The 21,661-nt window shown below is 36.9% G+C and overlaps 1 protein-coding gene across 2 annotated transcripts in view; it reads right to left on the reverse strand.

Annotated features, from left to right (window-relative positions):
• Positions 1-11,699, reverse strand: part of Pals1 (protein associated with LIN7 1, MAGUK p55 family member) — a 48,567-nt gene extending 36,868 nt beyond the window's left edge. Inside the window, exons 1-2 of one of the 2 annotated variants that reach the window (XM_055595351.1) lie at positions 11,617-11,699; positions 8,543-8,824 (exon numbers count right to left, since the gene is read on the reverse strand). In XM_055595351.1, coding sequence (XP_055451326.1) covers positions 8,543-8,801 — 259 coding nt within the window. In that variant the 5' untranslated portion in view covers positions 8,802-8,824; positions 11,617-11,699. Of the gene's footprint in view, positions 1-8,542; positions 9,014-11,616 lie in introns of those variants that run through there. The other variant, XM_055595350.1, reaches the window with a different exon arrangement.
• Between the last annotated feature and the right edge of the window lie 9,962 nt (positions 11,700-21,661).

Genomic DNA, 21,661 nt, shown 5'->3' on the forward strand with positions numbered 1-21,661 from the left:
AGCTGTTTCACAGCACAAAGGCAGCCCTATTCTGTGAATTAATTTTTTACTTAGTGCTTTTGTTCAGCCTTAAGAAAATCTCTAGATTTATACCAGCATTCAGATTCCTCGGGATCAAACTCCAAAGCCTTGCTCACTCTAGGCAGGTGCTGTGCTGAAGTCCCACTCCTAGCTCTTCTCTCTTTTTAAACTCAAAGACATACAGTTCTGATCTTTGAACTCTATGTTTTTAAGTGGACCAGGTCAGTATAAATTTGTTTAAAATAATCAGAAACTTAAGAAATATCCTGACAGTAATTATTAATAAGTTAAGCTAAATTTAAAAATTCTAGATTTGAGGTTTTAACATAACAACAGTGCTTGCCTAGCACGTGCCAGACGATGGTTAAGTTACTAACAGTGCAAAAAATAAAAGCAACAACAAAAACCTCCAAATACAAGTGTTTACATACAGTCTTTCATTTGGGCCTCAAGAAAACCTTAATACTGAAGTTCAGAGAAATAACTTGTTCAAAGTCATTTTTGTTCATAGTAATAAGTGACAATAAAAATTACTTAAAATCGAGTGTGGGCAAGAGTTCTGGGCACCACATGCACACAGGAGTCCTTGAGGGTCAGAAGAGGGTGTCAGAGCCCCTGGAAATGGAGTTACCGGTGTTTCTGACACCCTCCACCTATTGTGGGCCTCTGCAAGAGCAGTAAGTGATCTTAACCACTGAGCCATCTCCCCTGCTCTGTCAAGCAATTTAACATGCTATAAAAAACCAAGTCTTTGCAAGAGAAAAAAAACTACAAATTATTATTTAATAAAGTAGAATCAAATTTCAAGTATGTATAAAAGACTGAAAAAAGATGATGTAGCACTAAATTATTTTTAGTAAAATTATGATGAAAAACTAAATTTTATAGGAGTATGCACATATTCCAATGCATTCTTAAATCTTTAGGGAAGTTCTAATTTTAGCAATCTCATTCAGAAACTTTTCAAATGGTCTCAACATTTCAAACAAATCTATTTGCAATTAATTAATCACTTCATTTCCCTAAAGAAACAACAAATGTCCATGAAGAAATGGCTAATAAAGTTTGTTTTGAAGTACCTAAAATAAGTTAAGCAAACATTTGACAGTGAAAGAAAGTTTAGGAGGAAGCCAATATAAAAAAGAACTATTGGCCCTGAAATTTTCCTAGCTTAAAAAGAAAAAAAAAACCCGTTATTTTTTAAGCTTATTACAGTGAGTCAAAATTGCATATATCTCAATCAAAAGTCAGTTTGAGCAATCAAAAGTCAGTTTGTTTTAGAAATCTGCAAGATTTGCTATTTAATTATTTATTCATCCTTGTTTTTTTCACTTTTATCTTTTATTTTCTTCACATTAAAATATCTAGTATAAAACAGAAGGCTTTAACCACAAAATTAAAAAAGAGTTTCTCCTACATAACTATCAGCAGCTCACTCTGTATGTGTGTCCTTCCCTGCTGGCCTCTTTGAGGACGTATCTATTACACAGTCACATGGATAACAGAAAACAAGTTTTTTTCTAGCTTATTCCCTTTATTCTCCCTACCTGTTCACAACCCGGGCCCCATACTATATGACTGCTAATACAAAACAAACAAAAGCTAAAACATAACCTAGAAATATCTGAGAATTATTTGATTCTATCTCCTTCAACTCTAATGTACACTTTTTTCTAGAAATTCTCTTACATTTATTACACCAAATTATATTATATTTGATTTAAAGTAAAACTTTGAATGTACATCAATTCTAAGGAAATCTTGATTAAAACTCTTAGAACTAATAACAGTATTAAGAATTCTGTGAATTGGAAAAAAAATTCTGGTTGCCTTTAAACAAAATTCAATTTATCACTTTGGAGTATTTTCTATATCAATTTCATTTTTTGAAATACATTACCAAATTTACAAATACTATCATTAAAGAAAATCTTTTTAGTCGCATTTTAAATTCTTAAGGAATACTTTGTCTACTCACAGATAAATGATGTGTCATTTGGAAACTGAAGGTCTCTTCTCAAAGAAATAAACCAGCTGCCCCATCCTTCCCTTACTTAAAACAACATTGTTGTTTCTGGCTCTGAAGAAGGCTGAAGCCATCCCCTGTCATGTGTCTACTAATTAAAATACTGACAAGCAGACACATAATTTTAAGGGAGTATTTCTGTTGTAGTCTGATGTGTTAGCAGATTATTAGCAGAGAAAAATATCTGATAAGCAGTATTACACTTCTTTAGATATATTTTTTAGTTGCTATACAAAATGATGAGTTTCATTATGATTACATCTTCTAAGAAATAAATTACTAATACCTGCCACTATCATTAAATTTACTTTAAAAGAAAATAGGTAAAAGCAGTGGTAAATTCAGAGGCCACGTGAAGGTATTAATGAAAACCAGAGTGGATTATAATTTGAAGGCATAGTTGTCTTTTTTTTAAACAGTTGTAATTTAAAACAATTTTTTATTATTATCATATTATAAATTTATTCAATTTGTATCCCAGCTGTGTCACCCTCCCTCAACTATTTTCAAATCCCACTCTCCCTCCCTCTCCTCCCCCCCTTTACCCCTCCCCTAGTCCATCGATAGAGGAGGTCCTCCTTCCCCTTCTATTTGACCCTAGTCTATCAGGTTTCATCAGGACTGGTTGCACTGTCTTCCTCTGTGGCCTGGCAAGGCTGCACCCCCCCCCCCAGGAGGAGTTGATCAGAGAGCCTGTCACTCAGTTCATGCCAGAGAAAGCCCCTGCTCCCCTTATTAGGGAACCCACTTAGAGACTGAGTCAATGGGCTACATCTGAGCTGGGGTTTTAGGTCCTCTCTATGCATTGTCCTTGGTTGGGGTATCAGTCTCTGCTGGGACTCCAGGGCTCAGTTTTGGTTTTTTGTTGTTGTTGTTGTTTTGTTTTTGTTTTTTGGCTCTGTTTCCTTTTGGAGCCCCTGTCCCCTCCAGGTCTTTCTATCTCCCCCTTCTTTCCTAAGATTCCCTATACTCTGCGCAAAGATTGGCTATGAGTCTCAGCCTCAATCAGGAGAGTCTTTCAGAGGCCATCTGTGGTAGGCTCCTGTTCTGTTCCCTGTCTTCTCCTGTATCTGATGTCTATCGCATATGTCCTTCTGAATGAAGATTGAGCATCTTCCCTAGGGTCTTCCTTGTTGTTTAGCTTCTTTAGGAGTATAGTTTTTGAATGTTTATCCTATATTATATGGCTAATATCCACTTATGAGTGAGTATATACCATATGTGTCTTTCTGCTTCTGGGATAACATACTCAGGATCATCTTTTCTAAATCCTACCATTTGCCTGCAAATTTCATGATTTCTTTGTTTTTAATTACTGAGTAATATTCCATTGTATAAATGTACCACAATTTCTGTATCCACTCCTCAGCTGAGAGACACTTGGGTTGTTTCCAGATTCTGGCTATTACGAATAAAGCTGCTACAAACATGGTTGAGCAAATGTCCTTGCTGTATACTTGAGCATTTTCCTAAATTAATCCGGCTTAAGCTATATACATTGTATAAACAGCCTGATTCTAGGTAATACAAATGAACAGACACATTAATTTTAAAAGAAATGTAAACAAAAAACAGATCAATTCAGATTATATGAAAAAGGAAGGGAGAAATGGTGAGAAATGAAGGATAAGCAAGAACAATAGAAAATGAAGTTCTTTTCTAAAACAAACAAACAAAACCCATAGGGGGAAATATTCAAATTCCTTCATGTAAATGTACTGAGTACCTCATTTCCTCACTGGAATTACATCTGAAGGCATGCAGCAGACTTCACTATTTCTGATGACACTGGAACAAAGCTCAAACAAACTCTGTCAGACCCTGACCAATGAATTTCCCCTTCCCCTTGCTGAAATCTCCCACCCCTGTTGAAACTCCAGCCCCTTTCCCTTCACTACCATTATCCCTGGCATCCTGAAAGCAGCATTATAATAACCCAATTTGTGTGTCTGTGTGTGGGGGAAGGTATAATGGTGGTGGAGTAGGCAAGTCAGTTTCAAATGATAAAACAGTTCCAGAAAGTAGCCCCTGAAGCTACATTTAACTTCCCATTCCCAAAACTCCTATATAAACTCAGAGTATTCCCTTCTCTCTTTGAAGAACAACCCCTACAGACACCCAGTTCTGTCCTTCCTTGCTTGAAGCAAACAGTCCTGTCTGCTGACTCCTAAGCTGTCTCAGAAGTCATTATAGATAACACACATTATCTGATTTCGTAAAACAGAAGCATGAACATTTTAAGTATGTATTCTAAAAATTTTTACCACAGAAAAGTAATGAGATTGACTAGAAACTGCTCCATACTTGGACTAAAAAGACTCATGAAAGAACAAATGTAGCATATATTATGTTGCTTATGGGCAAATTAGAGTTAGTCTTAACCCTGGCCAGTTGAGTAAAAGTGCAGGCTAAACGTCATTTTCTATTCAAACCTCTACTTGCTGCAGTATATATCAACTCCATTTCTGGCAAATTCAAACTTGACCCTCCCAAGTATTAGCTTGATGTCTTAAGCAAGTGATGTGACTGAAATTCAACTGCTGTTTCTTTTGTTGTTTTGTGTGAGACCAGGTCTCAGCATGTTGCCCTGGCTGGTCTGGAACTCCCCATCTTCCCACATCAGTTTCTCAGCAGCTAAGGTTACACGTCTGCACTGATGCTGGCTACTCTTTTCATTTCTGAAATATAGACAAGAGGCCTTCTTGACCAGATTATTATAGGAATGGTATTTGCTAAGGTTCAATAGGCATGGGAATGGTAAAATGATGGTAATGCCATAAAACTTCTTTTATTACATTTAAAATGTAAATAAATTTATTTTATTAAAACAACAGTAACTATGAGAAATAACACCTAAGTTTAAACTGAAAACAAATTAATGTATAAGGCAACATTTCTCAAAATGACTTCTGGCTTCTAACATAGCACTGTAAGTACTCGTGAATACAGGGATAAAGTTCATTGATTAAATAGCCTAAGTGTGGGAATATGCATCTGCCATCACTCATCAATATCATTAGATCCACAGTCCCTACTAACATTGAAGAAATTCTTTAATGAGAAGGTTTCTAAGCCTAGTATTCTCATGTTATTTGGCCACAGAACTCTTTTGCATATAAATAATATCCTAGAGCCAGGTTTTTATTTTCTGTCATCAACAAAACTTAGAGACAGTAGGTTTGTAATGTTATTATTAAAAAGCATGAGGTTGGTTAACCGATATTCTCTGCAAGAAGTTTATTAGGAGGGTGTGGAGGAGGGGAAGCAGGACATGAGAGAGAAAAGAGAAGAGGAAAGGGGGGTGCCCCAAGAAAGAGAGGGAGAGAGAGAGAAAAAAAAGAGTGTTAAGAGTGAGAGAGAGTAAGACTGTAAGACAGAGACCATGTGTCGGGGGGGTTGGCCCTTTAAGGGACAAGGTAACCACGCCTTCCAGGTGTAGCCACCTGGCCACCGACACATGATGACATAATAGGTTGCTGGGTAACACAGGAGCAGGTTGTATTCCAAAATACTAACAAGGTTGATCCCACATGACCAGTTTGTATTTATCTTCCTGACAGTTATAAAAAAAATAGATTTTAAGATGTAGTTACTGTTTTATTATTATTTAACTTTGCTTTCTAGTAGTTTAATTATTAAAAAAATGAGTTGAAGCCAGGTGCAGTGGTGAATGCCTATAATCCCAGCACTCAGGAAGGCAGAGGCAGGCAGATCTCTGTGAGTTCAAGGCCAGCTTGATCTACAAAGGGAGTCCAGGGGAGCAAGGGCTACACAGAGAAACTGTGTCAAAAAAAAGGAAAAAAATTGAGTTGATATAAAAGATGAAAATTTCAGGTCATGTGTAAAAATGCTTTATAGATATAAAGCTTTTGTCAACCTGACACGAAAGTAGGCATATTTGGGAAGAGAGATGCTTAACTGACAAACTGTTTCTATCAGACTGGACTGTGAGCATGGCAGTTAGGCATTTTCTTGAGTACTAATTGGTGTGGGAGGGCCCACACCATTGTGGGCAGTGCCACTTCTAGGCAGGTGGTTCCGGGATTTATAAAAAAAGCAAGCTGAGCAATCCACAAAGACCATGAGTGAATAGCTTTCCTCCATGGTTTCTACCCTAACTTCTCTCAATGATGGACCATGGTTGGTATGTGTAAGCTAAACAAATCCTTTTCATTTTTAGTTATTATGTTTATCACAGCAACAGAAAGCAAATTAGGACCAAAGTGGTACCAGGAACATGGTATTGCTGTGACAGAGCTGACCATATTGCTTTTGGGAGAACTGTGAAAACTGGAACTTTGGGCTGGAAAAGCCATTGAGTGCTTAGAGCTTAACAGGCTGTTCTGTGGCAGCTTGGAAGAATGCTGAAGGGAACGCAGACAGTGGAGGCCCAGCAGGTAAAGGGAAGTTTGAGATCTCTCAAAGACTGTATCAAGATCCTTCTGTAATATTTCTAAACTAAGAGTCTGTGGTTTCTGGTTGCTGAGGCTGAAGAATCAGCAGTGATTTCAAAGAGACCAGGGTCACTGAAAGCATCACTGAAGTGAAATGATTAATATAAGAAGACAATCAACTGGTTAGCTGAAGTTGAAAAAAACATCTGTGATTAACAAGACCAGTAACACTGTGGTGCAATTTTCTGGCAACTCTTCTTCAAGGTGAACACAATGAAGCTGTGTCCTAGCAAAGGCTGCATCTCAAGCTGGCAGCTGAAAGTAACAATGTGTACGTTTTCCACATGGTAAATGGTTTTTGAAGGGAAAAAATTTCAGGGTCGAAGAGGTCATGGAGAGAAGCTGAGGCCTGGCACCACGTGGTAGAATTAGAATCCCTGAAGAGGCCGGGAGAAGCCATTGGTTGAATGTGTAGCATCCTTTGCAGTGGAGACCCCAGAATACTGCCAGATACCAATACCATGCGATAACTACCAAGGACAGCTGGTGGAGTGGAGCCAGCTTGAGCCAATGAGACAAGATGTATGTTTTGTTGATGGCAGAGCTGAGAGGCTGAGCTGCACAAGCCCTCTGGTGATTAGAAGATCACAAGCAAGCTCCAGACATTGGACACTGCACTATTTACACCACTGGACTTGGGGTTTTGCTTTGCTTTGATTGTAACTGTTCAATGGTTCCTTCATCTTGAAATAAGGAAGTATATAACTTGTTCAGTTTTAGAGGAGCACACAATTAAGACACTTTGGGTTTTCAAGAACTTGGGCTTTTTAACTGCAAGAATTTTTAAGACCATGGAACTTCTAAAAGTTGGATTTCTCATATTGTGATATTAATATTAACATGATTCTCTTGAGGACAATAAGAAAGGACAGGTTATGGCTTAATAGTGATTTTAATAGTATCTGTGTATCAGGTTGGCAAAGGGTCAACTGTGCTGGTTTTTATTAACTTGACATAAACTTAGACATACCTAAGAAGAATCTAAACTGAGGAACTGCTTCCATCATTATTGGCCTGTAGGCACCACTTGGGGCATTTTCTTGGCTAATGACTGATGTGAAAGGGCCCAGACTATGGTGGGTAGCACCACTGTTATATATTATTTTCCTCAGAATTGCCATATTCCCTCTAAATTGAAATGTTTGCTCTAGGAAGGAAAGGGAGGGTCATGAGTCAGAGAAAGTAAACTTATTGTTTACTTATGACACATATCAGGGAGAATAGGAACTTAGAAGATTTCTCAGTGCCCCTACCAAGCAGTGATAAAAAAGTAGACAATTACTGGGGGTGGACGGGAGACACTGGCCAACTAACCTGCCTAAGAAAGAAATTCAGACTGTCAAGCTATCTGTCAGCTGCACAGAGAATGTCAAGCTTGTAGTTTTGGGGAGTTGCTACCCACACTGGAAAAGGCTTTCTGGTGATGCAGCTGCTTTTACATTATCTTTGCTCCTTGCTAAGTAACTTTTCACTCACAGTCCTGTTAGTAAACCCAATTAAAAAAAAAAAAAAAAAAAAACTCACTGCTGGCTCACCAAACTGTTATACTGGTATAACAATTGTTACACTGGTGTAGCCATTACTTTTGGTGTGTTCTAGTTCCCTTTCTGGAATGATTAGACACGTGTTGCATCTCCTTAAGTCTGTGACAAAACAGCCACCCCTGGGCTGTTTAAAATAAAAAAAGGCAATCTGAGCAAGCAAGTAATGGAGGGCAAACCAGGGCGCAACTTTTTCTATGGTTCCTGTCCTGACTTCCCTCGGCAACAAACTGGGACTGGGACATGCAAGCCAAATAAACCTGTTTCTCCCCAAACTGCTTTCAGTCGAGGTGTTTGTTACAGCAATAGAAAACAAACTAGGACAATGTTTAAACCAATGTTTGTTTGTTTTTTTATGCGACTAAAATATAAAGAACTGGTCTTAGTCCAAATTCAACTTGCTATCATTTACACTCTAAGTCTGGCACTTCCCATACACATTTTTGTTAGGGTATACATAGACCAAAGCAAAAAAAAAGTAAAGTGTTAACTTTACTTACCTAATATTTTCACAGCATAGTGAGGACTTTCTAAAACTTCTTCTGTGTCAAATATAGGATTATCTATTCCAGACTTTGGAGGAATTTGAGCTAGTTTCTTAAGTCTCATAGAAGAATTTAGGTCAAGTTCTTGCTTTTTTCCTTCTTCCTCACGCCTACGTCTCATATCCTCCTGCTGCTGGCGAATGCGCTCCAACTGTGTACTTCTTCGCACTGGCATCATTCTGGTGCCCAAATCTCCAGGGCAGTCAACAGCCATCTCTCGGTGCTTCTGATGTTCCTCTGGTGATGCAAGATCGAGATGTTTTATTCCGCTGTCTGATTCCTCTGTTACATGCCCATTCATATACGATGTTGTCATGGTTATCTATAAAAACCTGTACCACTTTTTATATATCAATTTTTCCTATAAAGCCAATTCTCTTGATTCTGTAGTATAAAATCCATGTTACTTCAAAGAAAGAAAAATAACTTCGCATATCACATTATAACGCTATGAAAATGTATCCATGAGGGAAATCTAAGGGGGAAAAATGGGGGGGGGAAAAGTATAAGAATTATAACATAAAAACAAATTTTACATAGCCCATTTCTAATATCTATACAATATAAAGAATTTCTATCTATTAAGTACTTAATATAGTTGGTAATGCAGAATAAGGCCTCTTCCTTCATTTTACAGACAATGTTGAGGACATCAGGTATTTTTTAAAAAGTTGCCTCTTAAGATTATGAAGCATACTATTCCATTTTACAGCTAAGAAAATTGATTCACTGAAGTTTAGTAAAGTGAGACAGTAAAACGGCTGACTGTTAATTTTGTAAAGAATAGGTGCTTAGTGGATAAAAGGATATTTCAACAGTTACTCTAAAATCTCAACTTTATACTTAATACACACAGTTTAACATTGTGAACAACTGATATAATTGTAACAATTAAAATTTGGTGCATAACACAAGCCATGTTAGTGACTAACAGAAAAGTATTTGGGGGTAAAACTAATTGTTTTAATGAGTTTTGCAATAAAGATGATAGCTAAAGAACAATAAGGTTTATCAGTGAGGCTTTCTAAGGACAAAACTACATAGGTTAGAAAAGGACTATGTAGAATATCAGTTTTTATAATTGGTGATATTTATAAAAAATTAAGATGAACTTTATAAGGATCCATTTAGAAAGAAATGGTAGTTTCTGTACCATTAAAAAAAAAAAAACAAACAAACAAAACTAAAGAGTAAAAGGGTCTTATAGACAAGAAAACTGAATTTTCATTTTGGCTCTACCATATTTCCTAGCTTGCTGTTTAAGGACAGGTCAGTTTCTCTTTGAACATGAATAACTTAGAAAATTTATTCACAGAACTTTTCTTAAGTTTTAAAAAAGATACCATATACACATTATAAAACAAATATATGCATTATTAGTATTAATTTGATTCTATCCTAAGAGTTCTCCAACATAAATAAGTTAAAAAATATTTAATTCAATGGCACTAGCTTTTCAACAAGCCACTTAGGCATAAATACACAGGCTGTTTATGTGTGCAAACCCACACATTAAATTTAATTAGCTTCTTCTGCCTCGGCTTTAAAAATATTTACAATAATGAGCTTACTACCTCCTTGAGTTGAGCATTAACTTAGTAAATATGTTTTTAGTACAATGTTGACTAAGTAAAATCCACGTTTTTAGACAGTATTCCTAATACTACTACTGAATCTTCTTTCAAATGTCATTACAGTGAAACAGGGAAAAAAGAGAAACTACTTAACACTAGGGTCAACAATTAGAAAAATAGATACAAATTATATCAATGACTAAAATACCAAAATTGTATTTTTACAAGAATGATAGATGATCATCCATCCAAACTTTATGTCTCTTTATCTATAACCATGTGACCTTCATATAAATATTTAATTTACCAATAAATTGCCTTTTCCACTAAAATGAGAGCTATTAACTTTATATTAGCTGATCCCTAAGTTTTCTGTGTTAATTATAAAAAGATATTAAACTGGATACAGTTTATTTAATGTTTTCATTATAAGTAAGCAGAAATTTGTGCAGGAGTTACTATGGTGCGGCGGTTAATTCTAATTTTAAAAACCTAGGAGTTTATATATTCTAAAAATGAGCTCTTAATTTTTTCATTTATAATTATTAGATATTAAAAAATGTATGCACATTCACCAAACTGAGCCATGAAAAAAATTATAAGTCATATCTGGATCAGAATTCTCATAGACTATTAGCATCACACTTGTTTATATGGATCCAATCTTTTATGCTCAGAAGATATCTGCAACTAGAATTAATTCATTTAACATTCTATTTTAGCTATCTCTCCTAAGTGTTTAGTTTAGTGAGAAAAAGAAAGAAAAATCAAATGATTACTTTTCTATGGTTCGCATCAGATTCCAAATGTATTATGTTTTATTTTTATATCTCCAGGTTATATCTTATTTTTACATATCCAGGACTTAGCATAATACATGTGATAGAAAAAAAATGTTTAAGAAATATCTGTTCAACTAAACTTGGACTATCATAAGTTTGAAGATGCAGACATCTAAAACAGTGACAAGAAACAAGGAAAATATAAGGATACAGTTCTTTGTGTTGCATTTTGGAGTACAACTATCAATACAGAGGGTAGGGTCTGTTGCAGATAAATGGAAATTACATGACCAAATGACAGAGATTAAAGACTCCAAAACTCAAAACCAAGAAACAACCATTAGTCTCAAAGCTAGCAAACAAAACAGGTTACTGAAAAAATAGTTTCTTGTGTAACTTTACGTTGTAGGTAGAGGGAGATGGAAAAAGCAGACTTCATATACGAACATGTGAAGATGAATGTTCAGAGTGAACACGAATATGTTCACTGCCTAATTACAGTTTAAAGTCCCTTGCTCCCACTCATCTCTCCCTCTTTTGGCCAACAGCTGGAAAGTCTCATTTTAAATGGTCAGCATTCCTCAGACATTTTAAGAGGCTTGACTATGTTTCCATAGAAACAGCTTTGTCAGCTAATATAGGACTCAGGCCAAGAATAGTGAAAAGAACTTACATTGTACAAACTGGAAAACCTTGTCTTCTATCCTTGTTTCTCTTCTCTGTTCTTCCCCTGATATTCAGATTAGCTTTCTTATTCTGCAAAACATAAAAAGAAAATAATTAACTAAGCATAGAACTATGCAACTAACCAAGTACGAAGTGTTCTGCAGAAAAGTAGGAAGAAAAGGTTAATTCAATGTAACATTCCTTTTTTGTAGATATTTAGGATTTTCTGTGGTTACAAATGCATAGCACTATCATCCCAGTCACTAACAGACATTAATTAAAATCAATGTTGTTACATATTAATGCCACTGAAAATGTTAAGTGGTGGGGTTGGAGAGATGGCTTAGCAGTTAAGAACACTGGCTGTTCTCCCAGAGGACCCAGGTTCAATGCTCAGTGCCCACAATGGCAGCTCATTACTACATATAACTCTAGTTTCAGGGGATTCAATGCCCTCACACAGACATACATGCAGGCAAACACCAATGCACAAATCTCACTAGTTGTATTCTGAGATATAAACCTAAAACAGACACATCATCCACACACACACATACGCACTATTACAAAAATACCTATTGGAGTATTATTTGTAATAGTCCAAGTAGAAAAACTACAAATGTTCATGAGTTGATCTCTGTGGCATCAGGCCAACCAGGGCTACATACTGAGGTCCTGCTAGAAAAAAAAGGGTGTGTGTGTTGGGGGGGGATAGCTGGGTTGGTAAAGTGCCTGTTATGCAAAAGGACCTGAGTTTATATTCCCTGAACCAACATAAAATGCTAATCATGGTGGAAAGGGTCTGAAAGGCAAGAGCTTGGGGAGTATGGAGACAAATGGATCCTTGGACCTCATTGGCCAGTCAACCCAGACAAACTGATGAGGTTCAGCAATAGACCCAGTTTCAAAAAAATCAGGTGGAGAGGAATTTCAGAAGACATCAAACAATGATACAAATTCTTATGTATATGTGGATACCCAACAAATATATACATACACCAAAAGAAAAAAAAAACAGTTAACATAAGCCCACATTTATTAACTGTCTAGAACTTGTAAGACTATAAAGACAATGGTTGCTTAGGACTTAGAAAGGTGGGTAGGCTTCTTCAGGGAATGATACAAATTATTGGTGGTGGTGGTCATACAGTTCTAAATATACTAAATGTTAATGAAGTTTACATGTAAAATCAGTGAACTGTTGGCATGTGAATCATACAAACAATAAAGTACAATGAAGTAACAGTAGAAACACTGTGGTGGCTAATCTTAGTGGTCAACCCGACACACCTGAAACTGAGGAACTGATTCCATCAGACCGGCCTCAGAGCATGTCTGTGGGGCATTTACTTAATTGCTAATGATACAGGAGGGCCCAGACAACAGGACAGTTCCATCTTTGGACAGCTGGGCTTGGGCAAGCAAGGTACCTGTGCACAGCTGGGGAGCAAGCTACGAGGTGTGCTCTTCCTAGGTTTTGCTTCAGTTCCTGCCTCTGGATTCCTGCCTTGAATTTCTGCCTTGGCTTACTTTATAGATGAATGGTAAAGTATAAACAAGGGTTTTGGTCACTATGTTTACCAGCAACAGAAACCAAACTAAAACCATAATAAAATCATTAAAATTAAAAAGACTAGCCCTATTAAGCCTTGAAAGAAGGTGTGGAGAAACTGAAAGTCTTTGATAGTTCATGCAAATCAGTTCTCTCCTACCATGTGGGTCCCAAGGATGGAACTCAGGTTTATAAGGCTTGGCAGCAAGCACCTTTATCTGCTGAGGCCTCTCTTCAGCCCTACATAAACTATTTTTAAAACTCACTAAACTGAACACTAAAAATCAAATTTTAACGTTATCAATTCCAAAGGAAAGCGAAACCTTATTATACCCTTACAAATGGCATCTTCTAGAGCTGGGGATATAGCCCAGTCACTAAGAATTCTTTCTTAGTATGCAACTCTTGTGTTCAAATGCCAGACCAAACCGCTACACCCCAAACAAAATTAAAAAAGAGAGAGAGATAGTCTTGTTATGTATGAATTACACCTCAAAGAAACAACTGTGTGTGTGTGACAAAGCCAGACTCATGTAGCTCACACTGGTCTGGAACTCACTATGTGACTAATAGTGACCTTGAACTCCTGATCATCTCATCTCTACCTCTGAAGTGCCGGGTTTTTAAGAGTGTGCCACATGCTGGGCAGAAACAATTTTTTTAAAAGACCACTGCAAAAAGACTATATTCACATCATATAAAGACCCTATTTACTTGCTGAGGATGTAGCTCAATGTGGTGTTATCGTGTATTTGGCATGCATAAGCCCTGAATTCAGCCCTGAACACACATGCCTCAACTTATTCAACAAATACTTCCCTCAATGCCTAAGTTTCAGTTTCACAAATTTCCACTGAACAATGAATGACTCCTCCCCACCCAACCCCCCCTCCGCCAAAAATCACAGAAAGATCTAACCATATCCAAAACTAAACACAAGTCAAAAGTGATACATGTAGTTAGTCTCATGCAGTGTTAACTCAGAAATTATTATCTAGTAAGAAAGGGCAGTTTTAACAAAAATCCATTTTCAAGATCCAACTGCAAAAAAAATGATTTTGTTACTTTGCTTTAAAACAGAGTTACATGTAGCCTAGGCTGGCCTGAAATACGATATGTAACTGATCAACTCCTGATCATCCTGCTTCCTTTTCCTAAGTGTGTAGGAAAACTAGCTCATAAAATACAGAAGTAAAGAAACTTCTATTGTTGTTTTGCAATTTACTATTTTTATTATTTTAAAATATGTGTATTTGTATCTTTTGGTTTTTTTGTTTTTTTTTTTTTAATGTATGTATGTGTGCCAATTTCTGTGGAGGCCAGAGGCATCAGATGGATAGAGCTGGAGTTACAGACAGTTGTGAGCCACTTGATATGGGTGCAGATAAGAGTACATGCTCTCAACCACTGAGCCACTTCTCTAGCCCAGAAAGCCTTTGTTAAAAAAAAATACTCTTAAACATTTGAAGTAAATTGAACTCGATGAGCTCAATAGCACACTATTAACTTAAAAGACTAAGTACAAATGGGCTTGGTTTACTTTTTAAGTAGACCACACTGGCAAATCCTGTAGAGTCATTTTTTGAAATCTACATAGTTTAGGTTTCAGATAGGAGTACATTTACTTATCATCCACATAATTGCATTCCAAAGAAGTTATTGCTATTTGCACATCATTAGAACTATGTTAAGATACACAATGCCAGATAAGTTTGTAAGGAGTAGAAGCAAAATTCCACTAAAAAAATATTTAGCTGTGCACCATGGTGCATATCTGTAACTCTAGCAATTTGAAGATGGAGGAGGATCAAAAGTTCAAAATAGAAACAAGGTTGGGCATGGTAGCTCATGCTTGTAAATGCCGAGATTTAAGGCAGGAGGATCCCTGTGAGTCAGGCCAGCTTGGATTAGATAAGAGTTCCTAGCGAGCCTAAGCCACAGATTGAAAATCAGTCTCAAAAACCCAGAAAAGTTAAAAGTAAAAATCCAATACAGATCTCTAGGAAGACTAAAGGTAACATATATCTTAAAAGCTACAGAAATCTTCTGCCTTGTGGTCAGAGAGTAGTAAGATTCTTGACACTCAGTTGGATATCTGTAAGATGATGTCATTAGTTTAGAAGAGCTATCTCTTCTGATATAAACTTTCAAGGATTTAGCAGTTTTTACATTCCTGGACAAAATTATATATAAAATATATCTGAACTCAAAGACTTACATTTACAAGTTCCTTACCCTCCTTCTATAATTCTAGGTCATACAATTGCCTTGACATAAAAATAAAATAAAATAGACCAAATCACTAGGAAAAAAATACTACATTATAATTTACAAAAATCAACCCAAAAAGGTTTAAACATTAAGACTAGAAACTCAAAGTTACCAGTGTTAAACATGGGCTGGGTAGAGGCAATTATACACTTAGTCACAATGATTTTTTGAGGGATTGGCCCAAAAGCACTGGCAACAAAAACACTATCAAACTAAAAAGGTTGATACAGCAAACGAAACAACTGACAGTCCTCCCCTTCTGATGGAGAGACAACACCTGCATACCATACATCAAAAAAAATATCTAGAATGTGTAAGGAGCCTAACTCTACACCAAGAAAACTGTACAACAAACAAACAAATAAAAACAGCAAACAAGCAAACAAAACCTCAAGCCAAAAAACCCACAATGAAGGGGCTAGCGAGCTGTCACAGTGGGGAAAGTGCATGCTATGCAAGCATAAGGAACTGATTCAAATCCTCAGCAGCCACATAAAGGCAAGACAATGCTTTGTACATCTGTATTCCAGCTTGGGTGGGCAGGGGTAGAGCGCAGAGAAAGGGGCTCAGTAGCCAGCCAGTCCAGTTTAAAAGATGAGCTGCAGGTTCACCCCTACCTCAAAGGGAGTGGGGAATAACAGAAGAAGATAACAGACATCAGCCTCTCATCTCCATAACAGCCTCCCCACAAACATGCACCATACACACAATATTTCCAGTTTAAAAAAATGAACAGAGAAAATGGAACACATATGCAATACCATTCAGCTTTTAAAAAGAAACTTTGTTATTTGTGGCTATTGTGAAGGGTGTAGTTTCCCTAACTTTTTTTTTTTTTTTTGAGTAAATTTTGTATCCAGCCACTTTGCTGAAGGTGTTTATCAGCTGAAGGAGTTCTCTGGTTGAATTTTTGGGGTCACTCATATATACTATCATATCTGCATATAGTGGTACTTTGACCTTTTCCTTTCAGATTTGTATCCCCTTGATCTCCAGCATTAGTTGTCTTAATGCTCTAGCTAGGACTTCAAGTACTATGTTGAAGGACATTTGCTCAACCATGTTCATAGTAGCTTTATTCGTAATAGCCAGAACATGGAAACAACCCAGATGTCCCTCAACTGAGGAACGGATACAGAAATTGTGGTACATTTACACAATGGAATACTACTCAGCAATTAAAAACAAGGAAATCATAAAATTTGCAGGCAAATGGTGGGAACTAGAAAAGATCACCCCGAGTGAGGTATCTCAGAAGCAGAAAGATACATATGGTATATACTCACTTATAAGTAGATATCTGCCATATAATAGAGGATGAACATACTAAAATCTGTACACCTAAAGAAGCTAAGCATGAAGAAGGACCCTGGGTAAGATGATCAATCCTCACTCAGAAAAGCTAACGGGATGGACATTGAAGGAGGGAGAAAAGAGGGAACAAGACAGGAGCCTACCACAGAGGGCCTTTGAAAGACTCTACCCTTCAGGGTATCAAAGCGGATGCTGAGACTCACAGCCAAACTTTGGGCAGAGTGCAGGGAATCTTATGAAAGAAGGGGGAGATAGAAAGACCTGGAGGGGACAGGAGGTCCACAAGGAAAGCAACAGAACCAAAAAATCTGGGCCCAGAGGTCTTTTCTGAGACTGATACTCTAACCAAGGACCACCCATGGAGATAACCTAGGACCCCTGTTCAGATATAGCCCACAGCAGCTCAGTATTCATGTGGGTTCCTTAGTAAGGGGAACAGGGACTGTTTCTGACATGAACTCAATAGCGAGCTCTTCGATTCCCCTCCCAACTCCGAGGGAGGAGCAGCCTTGCTAGGCCACAGAAGAGGACATTGCAGCCAGTCCTGAAGAGACCTGATAAGCTAGGGTCAGATGGAAGAGGAGGAGGACCTCCCCTACCAGTGAACTTAGAGAGAAGCAGGGAGGGGATGAGGAAGGAGGGTGGGGTTGGGAGGGAACGAGGGAGGGGGCTACAGCTGGGATACAAAATAAATAAACTGTAATTAATATATAAAAAAAAAAGAAGCAGCAGCAAAGAATAGAATGGCAGTTAGGAGAGAAGACAGGAGTGGAATGATGTCCAAGCACACAAAATCTCAGACATGAAGAACAGGAGAATACTTTTTTGAGATATACTAACAGTACAGTGAATAGAGTGAACAATAAAGTATTCTACATTTCAAAATTGCTAAGATAATAAGTTCCAAATGTCTTCCCTACAAAAGCGTTAACTTAGTGATAGTTATTTAGTTTGATCATTCAATTCTGTATTCAATAATGTTAATAGTTACTTTGTGCCCCCAAATTATATGCAATTATAAACTATAAATTTAATAATTTAAAGCAAACAATACTAAGTGTTTAAAAAATTCATTCTCAGGGAACTGTGTTATCAGAGAACTGAAAGAGCATATGGCAGATAAGCAGCAGTGTAGTCTAGCTTCTCAGTGACTTAGAGCGGGAAGAAAACAGCTATGCAGTGAGGTGGGAGACAGAAGGAATGCTCTGTATGAACTTCAAAGGTCCAGAGATCCTGACGTTCAGCAGAACTCTGGTGTTAACTCAGCCCTGGGAATAAATCAAGTTAATCTGTTCAGAGTAAATTTACAGCCAAGGGAAACTGAGTTTGGTGCTACTTGGTATTTGCCAGCAAATACCATTCAAAGCCATTCCCAACCCACTCTGATGCTGACCACTCCCTGACACAATGGTGGGCCACACACAGAGAAAAGAGGGAACACGTCCCAGCTTTTGCTTTTTTCATGGAGCTCACAAGCAAGGAAAACATAGAAAGAAGTGTAGACTGGCCGAGGTAGAGAATAGCCACTCCTGCCTGCATATCATTTAAACAGAGATGATACATATTTTTTTATTAGAAGCAACCTCTCCTTTTATTATTTGCTGATAGGTAAATGGCTTCATATTTTCACTAAATGTGTATTATTATATATTAATGCTCATTATCCTGGGTTTTGTTGTTACTTTTTCGAATAGTAAAATTTTTTTATTCTTTCCTTCTTTCTCATATATCTTATTAATCAAATATGTATATATTTATTATTCTGGGTTTTGTTGCTACTTTTCTCTTCCTCTCTTTAATTCTTTTATTCATTCCATCTTTCACACGCCCCTCCCCTTCTAAAATTACAACTTTCTTCTGCCTTCTCCCTTTTCACATTTTGAATATTCAACTTTTACTTTTCATTTCCCATTTTCTGTCAACTGCTTCTCTTTACATCTTTCAAGTTTTTAGTTTTATTATGTCCACACAACTCCTGTTGCTGTTAGAGTTGTAGAGTTGCTCCTTAGCTGGTTCTTACTTTTTACTTTATTTCTGCACCTTGTTCGCTGTTATTGCTAATCCTGCTATTAGCTTTCTGGTGGTGGGCTCAAGCACAACACTTTGCATAAGCTGTATAAATGCTCTCTGTTGCTGAACTATACTCATAGCCCAGCTAAGAAATAGCAACAAGCTGCTCTAGACACAACCTATGCTTGCTCAAAAACTTTTTTAAAAACTCAAAACAACAGGGGAGATAAAAGCTCAGTCTAGGGCTGGGAAGACAGCTCAGTGGGTAAGAAAGAGCACTAGCTGCACAAGCATGAGGACCTGCACAAGCTAGGGATGGCTGCATGGACCACAACCCCAGTGATGGGGAACATGGAGAGGGCCCCTGGCCAGCTGGATGGAAACAAAAAAAATCAAACAAGCTCCAGGTTCAGTGAAAAACTCATCTCAAAAGCATAAAAGCAGAGAGTGATAAAGCAGGACACGTGATATCCTCCACCAGCCTCCACACTCTAGCAAACACAACACCCCCCCCCAAATGAATGTATGGTGGTAACTGAAGATATTAATGCTTTCATTGTATGTAAGTAGTTTTCTACTTTTATACAAACATACTGACTTTATTAAATAAGGAAAAAAAAGACTTGCAGTATTTTCCTGCCATCATTCCTCAGTTTAAGTATCAAATTAGAATATCCCTGGATTGTATCACATTGGTGTTTGAGCTTAAAAACTGCTGGGTAGGGGCTAGAAAGATGGCTGGCTGGTTATGAGTACTGGCTGCTCTCACAGAAGATCCAGGTTCTATTCTCAGTGCCCACATGTAGCTCATAACTCTAGTCCCAGGGAAACAGATGCCCTCTTTTAACTGCATGCATGTAGTGTACAGAAACACATGCAGGCAAAACAACGCCACACATAAACTAAAAAATAAAGGTTAAAATACAAACAAAAAAATTACAACCTGCTATTTGAATTGCTAACTTAAGCTTCATAAGAAATCACCTAGCAGGAGCTACAAAGGTAGCTCAGTGGTTAAGAGCACATATTGCTCTTGGAGAGGACTGAGTTCAGCTTATAGCACCCATATCAGGGAGCTCACAAGCACCTGTAAATCCAGAGCCAATGGATCTGATGCCCTCTTCTGGCATTTATAGGCACCAGCACGTATCATATACAAATATAATAATAACAATAATAATAATAATGATAAAAGAAAACAGCTAATTCATGTTGGTTTGAGATTAAGATACAATTTACAATTTGTAAAATGGCTCTAAATATATTGCTATCACTTTGTACCCAAGTTGTAAATGTAAAAGTAGCATTTTCAGTATTAGTGACTATAAAGCCAAAATATTGCATGCATGAAGTGCATATTACATACATGCTGATAAACACTTGTATACTACAGTTTTAAAATCAATAAAAACCTATAAAGTATAAAATCAAAATACTTATCATTTCTGAAAACTGCTAATCATGCTCTATATTTTACAGTATCAAATATTCAGCCAAGATTTCATTATTTGGACTCATAAGTCAGCAAGTGGCAGGCTAGTCTGGTTAAGAATACTTACCGATTCTGCTATGGACATGAGCTGGATTCCCAGCACCCACGTTTGGTTACAACTGTCTGTAACTTGAGCTCCATGGGATCTGATACCTCTGGCTTCCATAGGCACATACAATCACAGGTACATACCCAGGCACTGATACACGCATACACAAAAATGAAATCTTTTTTTAAAAGACTGAATTCTTTCCATTAAAAATAAATAATTCACTTCCTTTGTTTTTAATGAATGATAAACTTATATGTATACTCAAAATTATTTTAAAATAAGCTTCCATATGATTTATTACCAGTAAATGTTTGATGTGTATACCTATCGTATATACTTACTTGCTAAGGAATGGCAGTAGGAAAATACTATGGTCTTTGTTTTCTATAATTAAACTATTATGTTCTTACAGGAGCAAAGCCTTTCTGAGTACACACAGTGTAATATGTAACAAGCAATAGTCTCAAGTCCGAGCTGAGGTGCTTTAGACAGTGGTATTCATTAATGCTGTGAGGTATGCTGGCATACAGTGTTGTATGCTCACATCTAAGGCTACAACAGACACACAACGACAGGCCAGCCCTGCTGGGAACACCTTGAATTTATTATTTGCTTTTGAATTGCTGGTCATTGCACACTCTGAGACTACTTACTTTTGCCAAATTTTTCATGAATCTTCACATTCATGAATTGAAATGGGGTGGCAACCCACAGTGTTAAGAAGCCGGCCAATAGACTTATTTGAAGTTTTAGCCTGAGGAATAAGGTGAGAGTAAAAAAATAAAGAGCTATGAATAAGAAGAGTTAAGCTATGCTAGAGAAAATACGACCCTATGTTTAGAAGACACTAAAGATTCTACCAAAAACTTTAAGACCTATACAAGAAGTTGAACATAAATATACAAAAATCAACAGATTTCTTACACATATATAATAAGCACTCTGCTAAGAAAGAAATCAGGAAAAGAAACTCATTCCCACAAGTGTCTTAAGTAAAATATCTAGGAATAAACCCAAGCACTCAACTGATCTGGACATTGCAATGTATAAAATCACTGAGGAAACTAAAGACACCAGAAGATGAAAAGACTTCCTGTTTTCATGGACTGGCAGAATAAATGTTGTTTCAATGTTTACCTACCCCCACAATAAATAAAAATATAATTTAACACGTTTCAATAAAAATATTTTATATAATTAGCATATTGACAATCTTTAAAAATTATTCCCAACCATCACCTCAGCTCTTCCAAAGCAATTATAGATATCAGTTCCTCTTAAAATTAAAATTTTATATCTATCTATGTCTGTCTGTCTATCTATCTATCTATCTATCTATCTATCTATCTATCTATCTATCT

Source organism: Psammomys obesus, unplaced genomic scaffold (assembly GCF_907164565.1).
Source record: "Psammomys obesus unplaced genomic scaffold, mPsaObe1.curated_primary_1811, whole genome shotgun sequence".
NCBI lineage: Eukaryota > Metazoa > Chordata > Mammalia > Rodentia > Muridae > Psammomys > Psammomys obesus.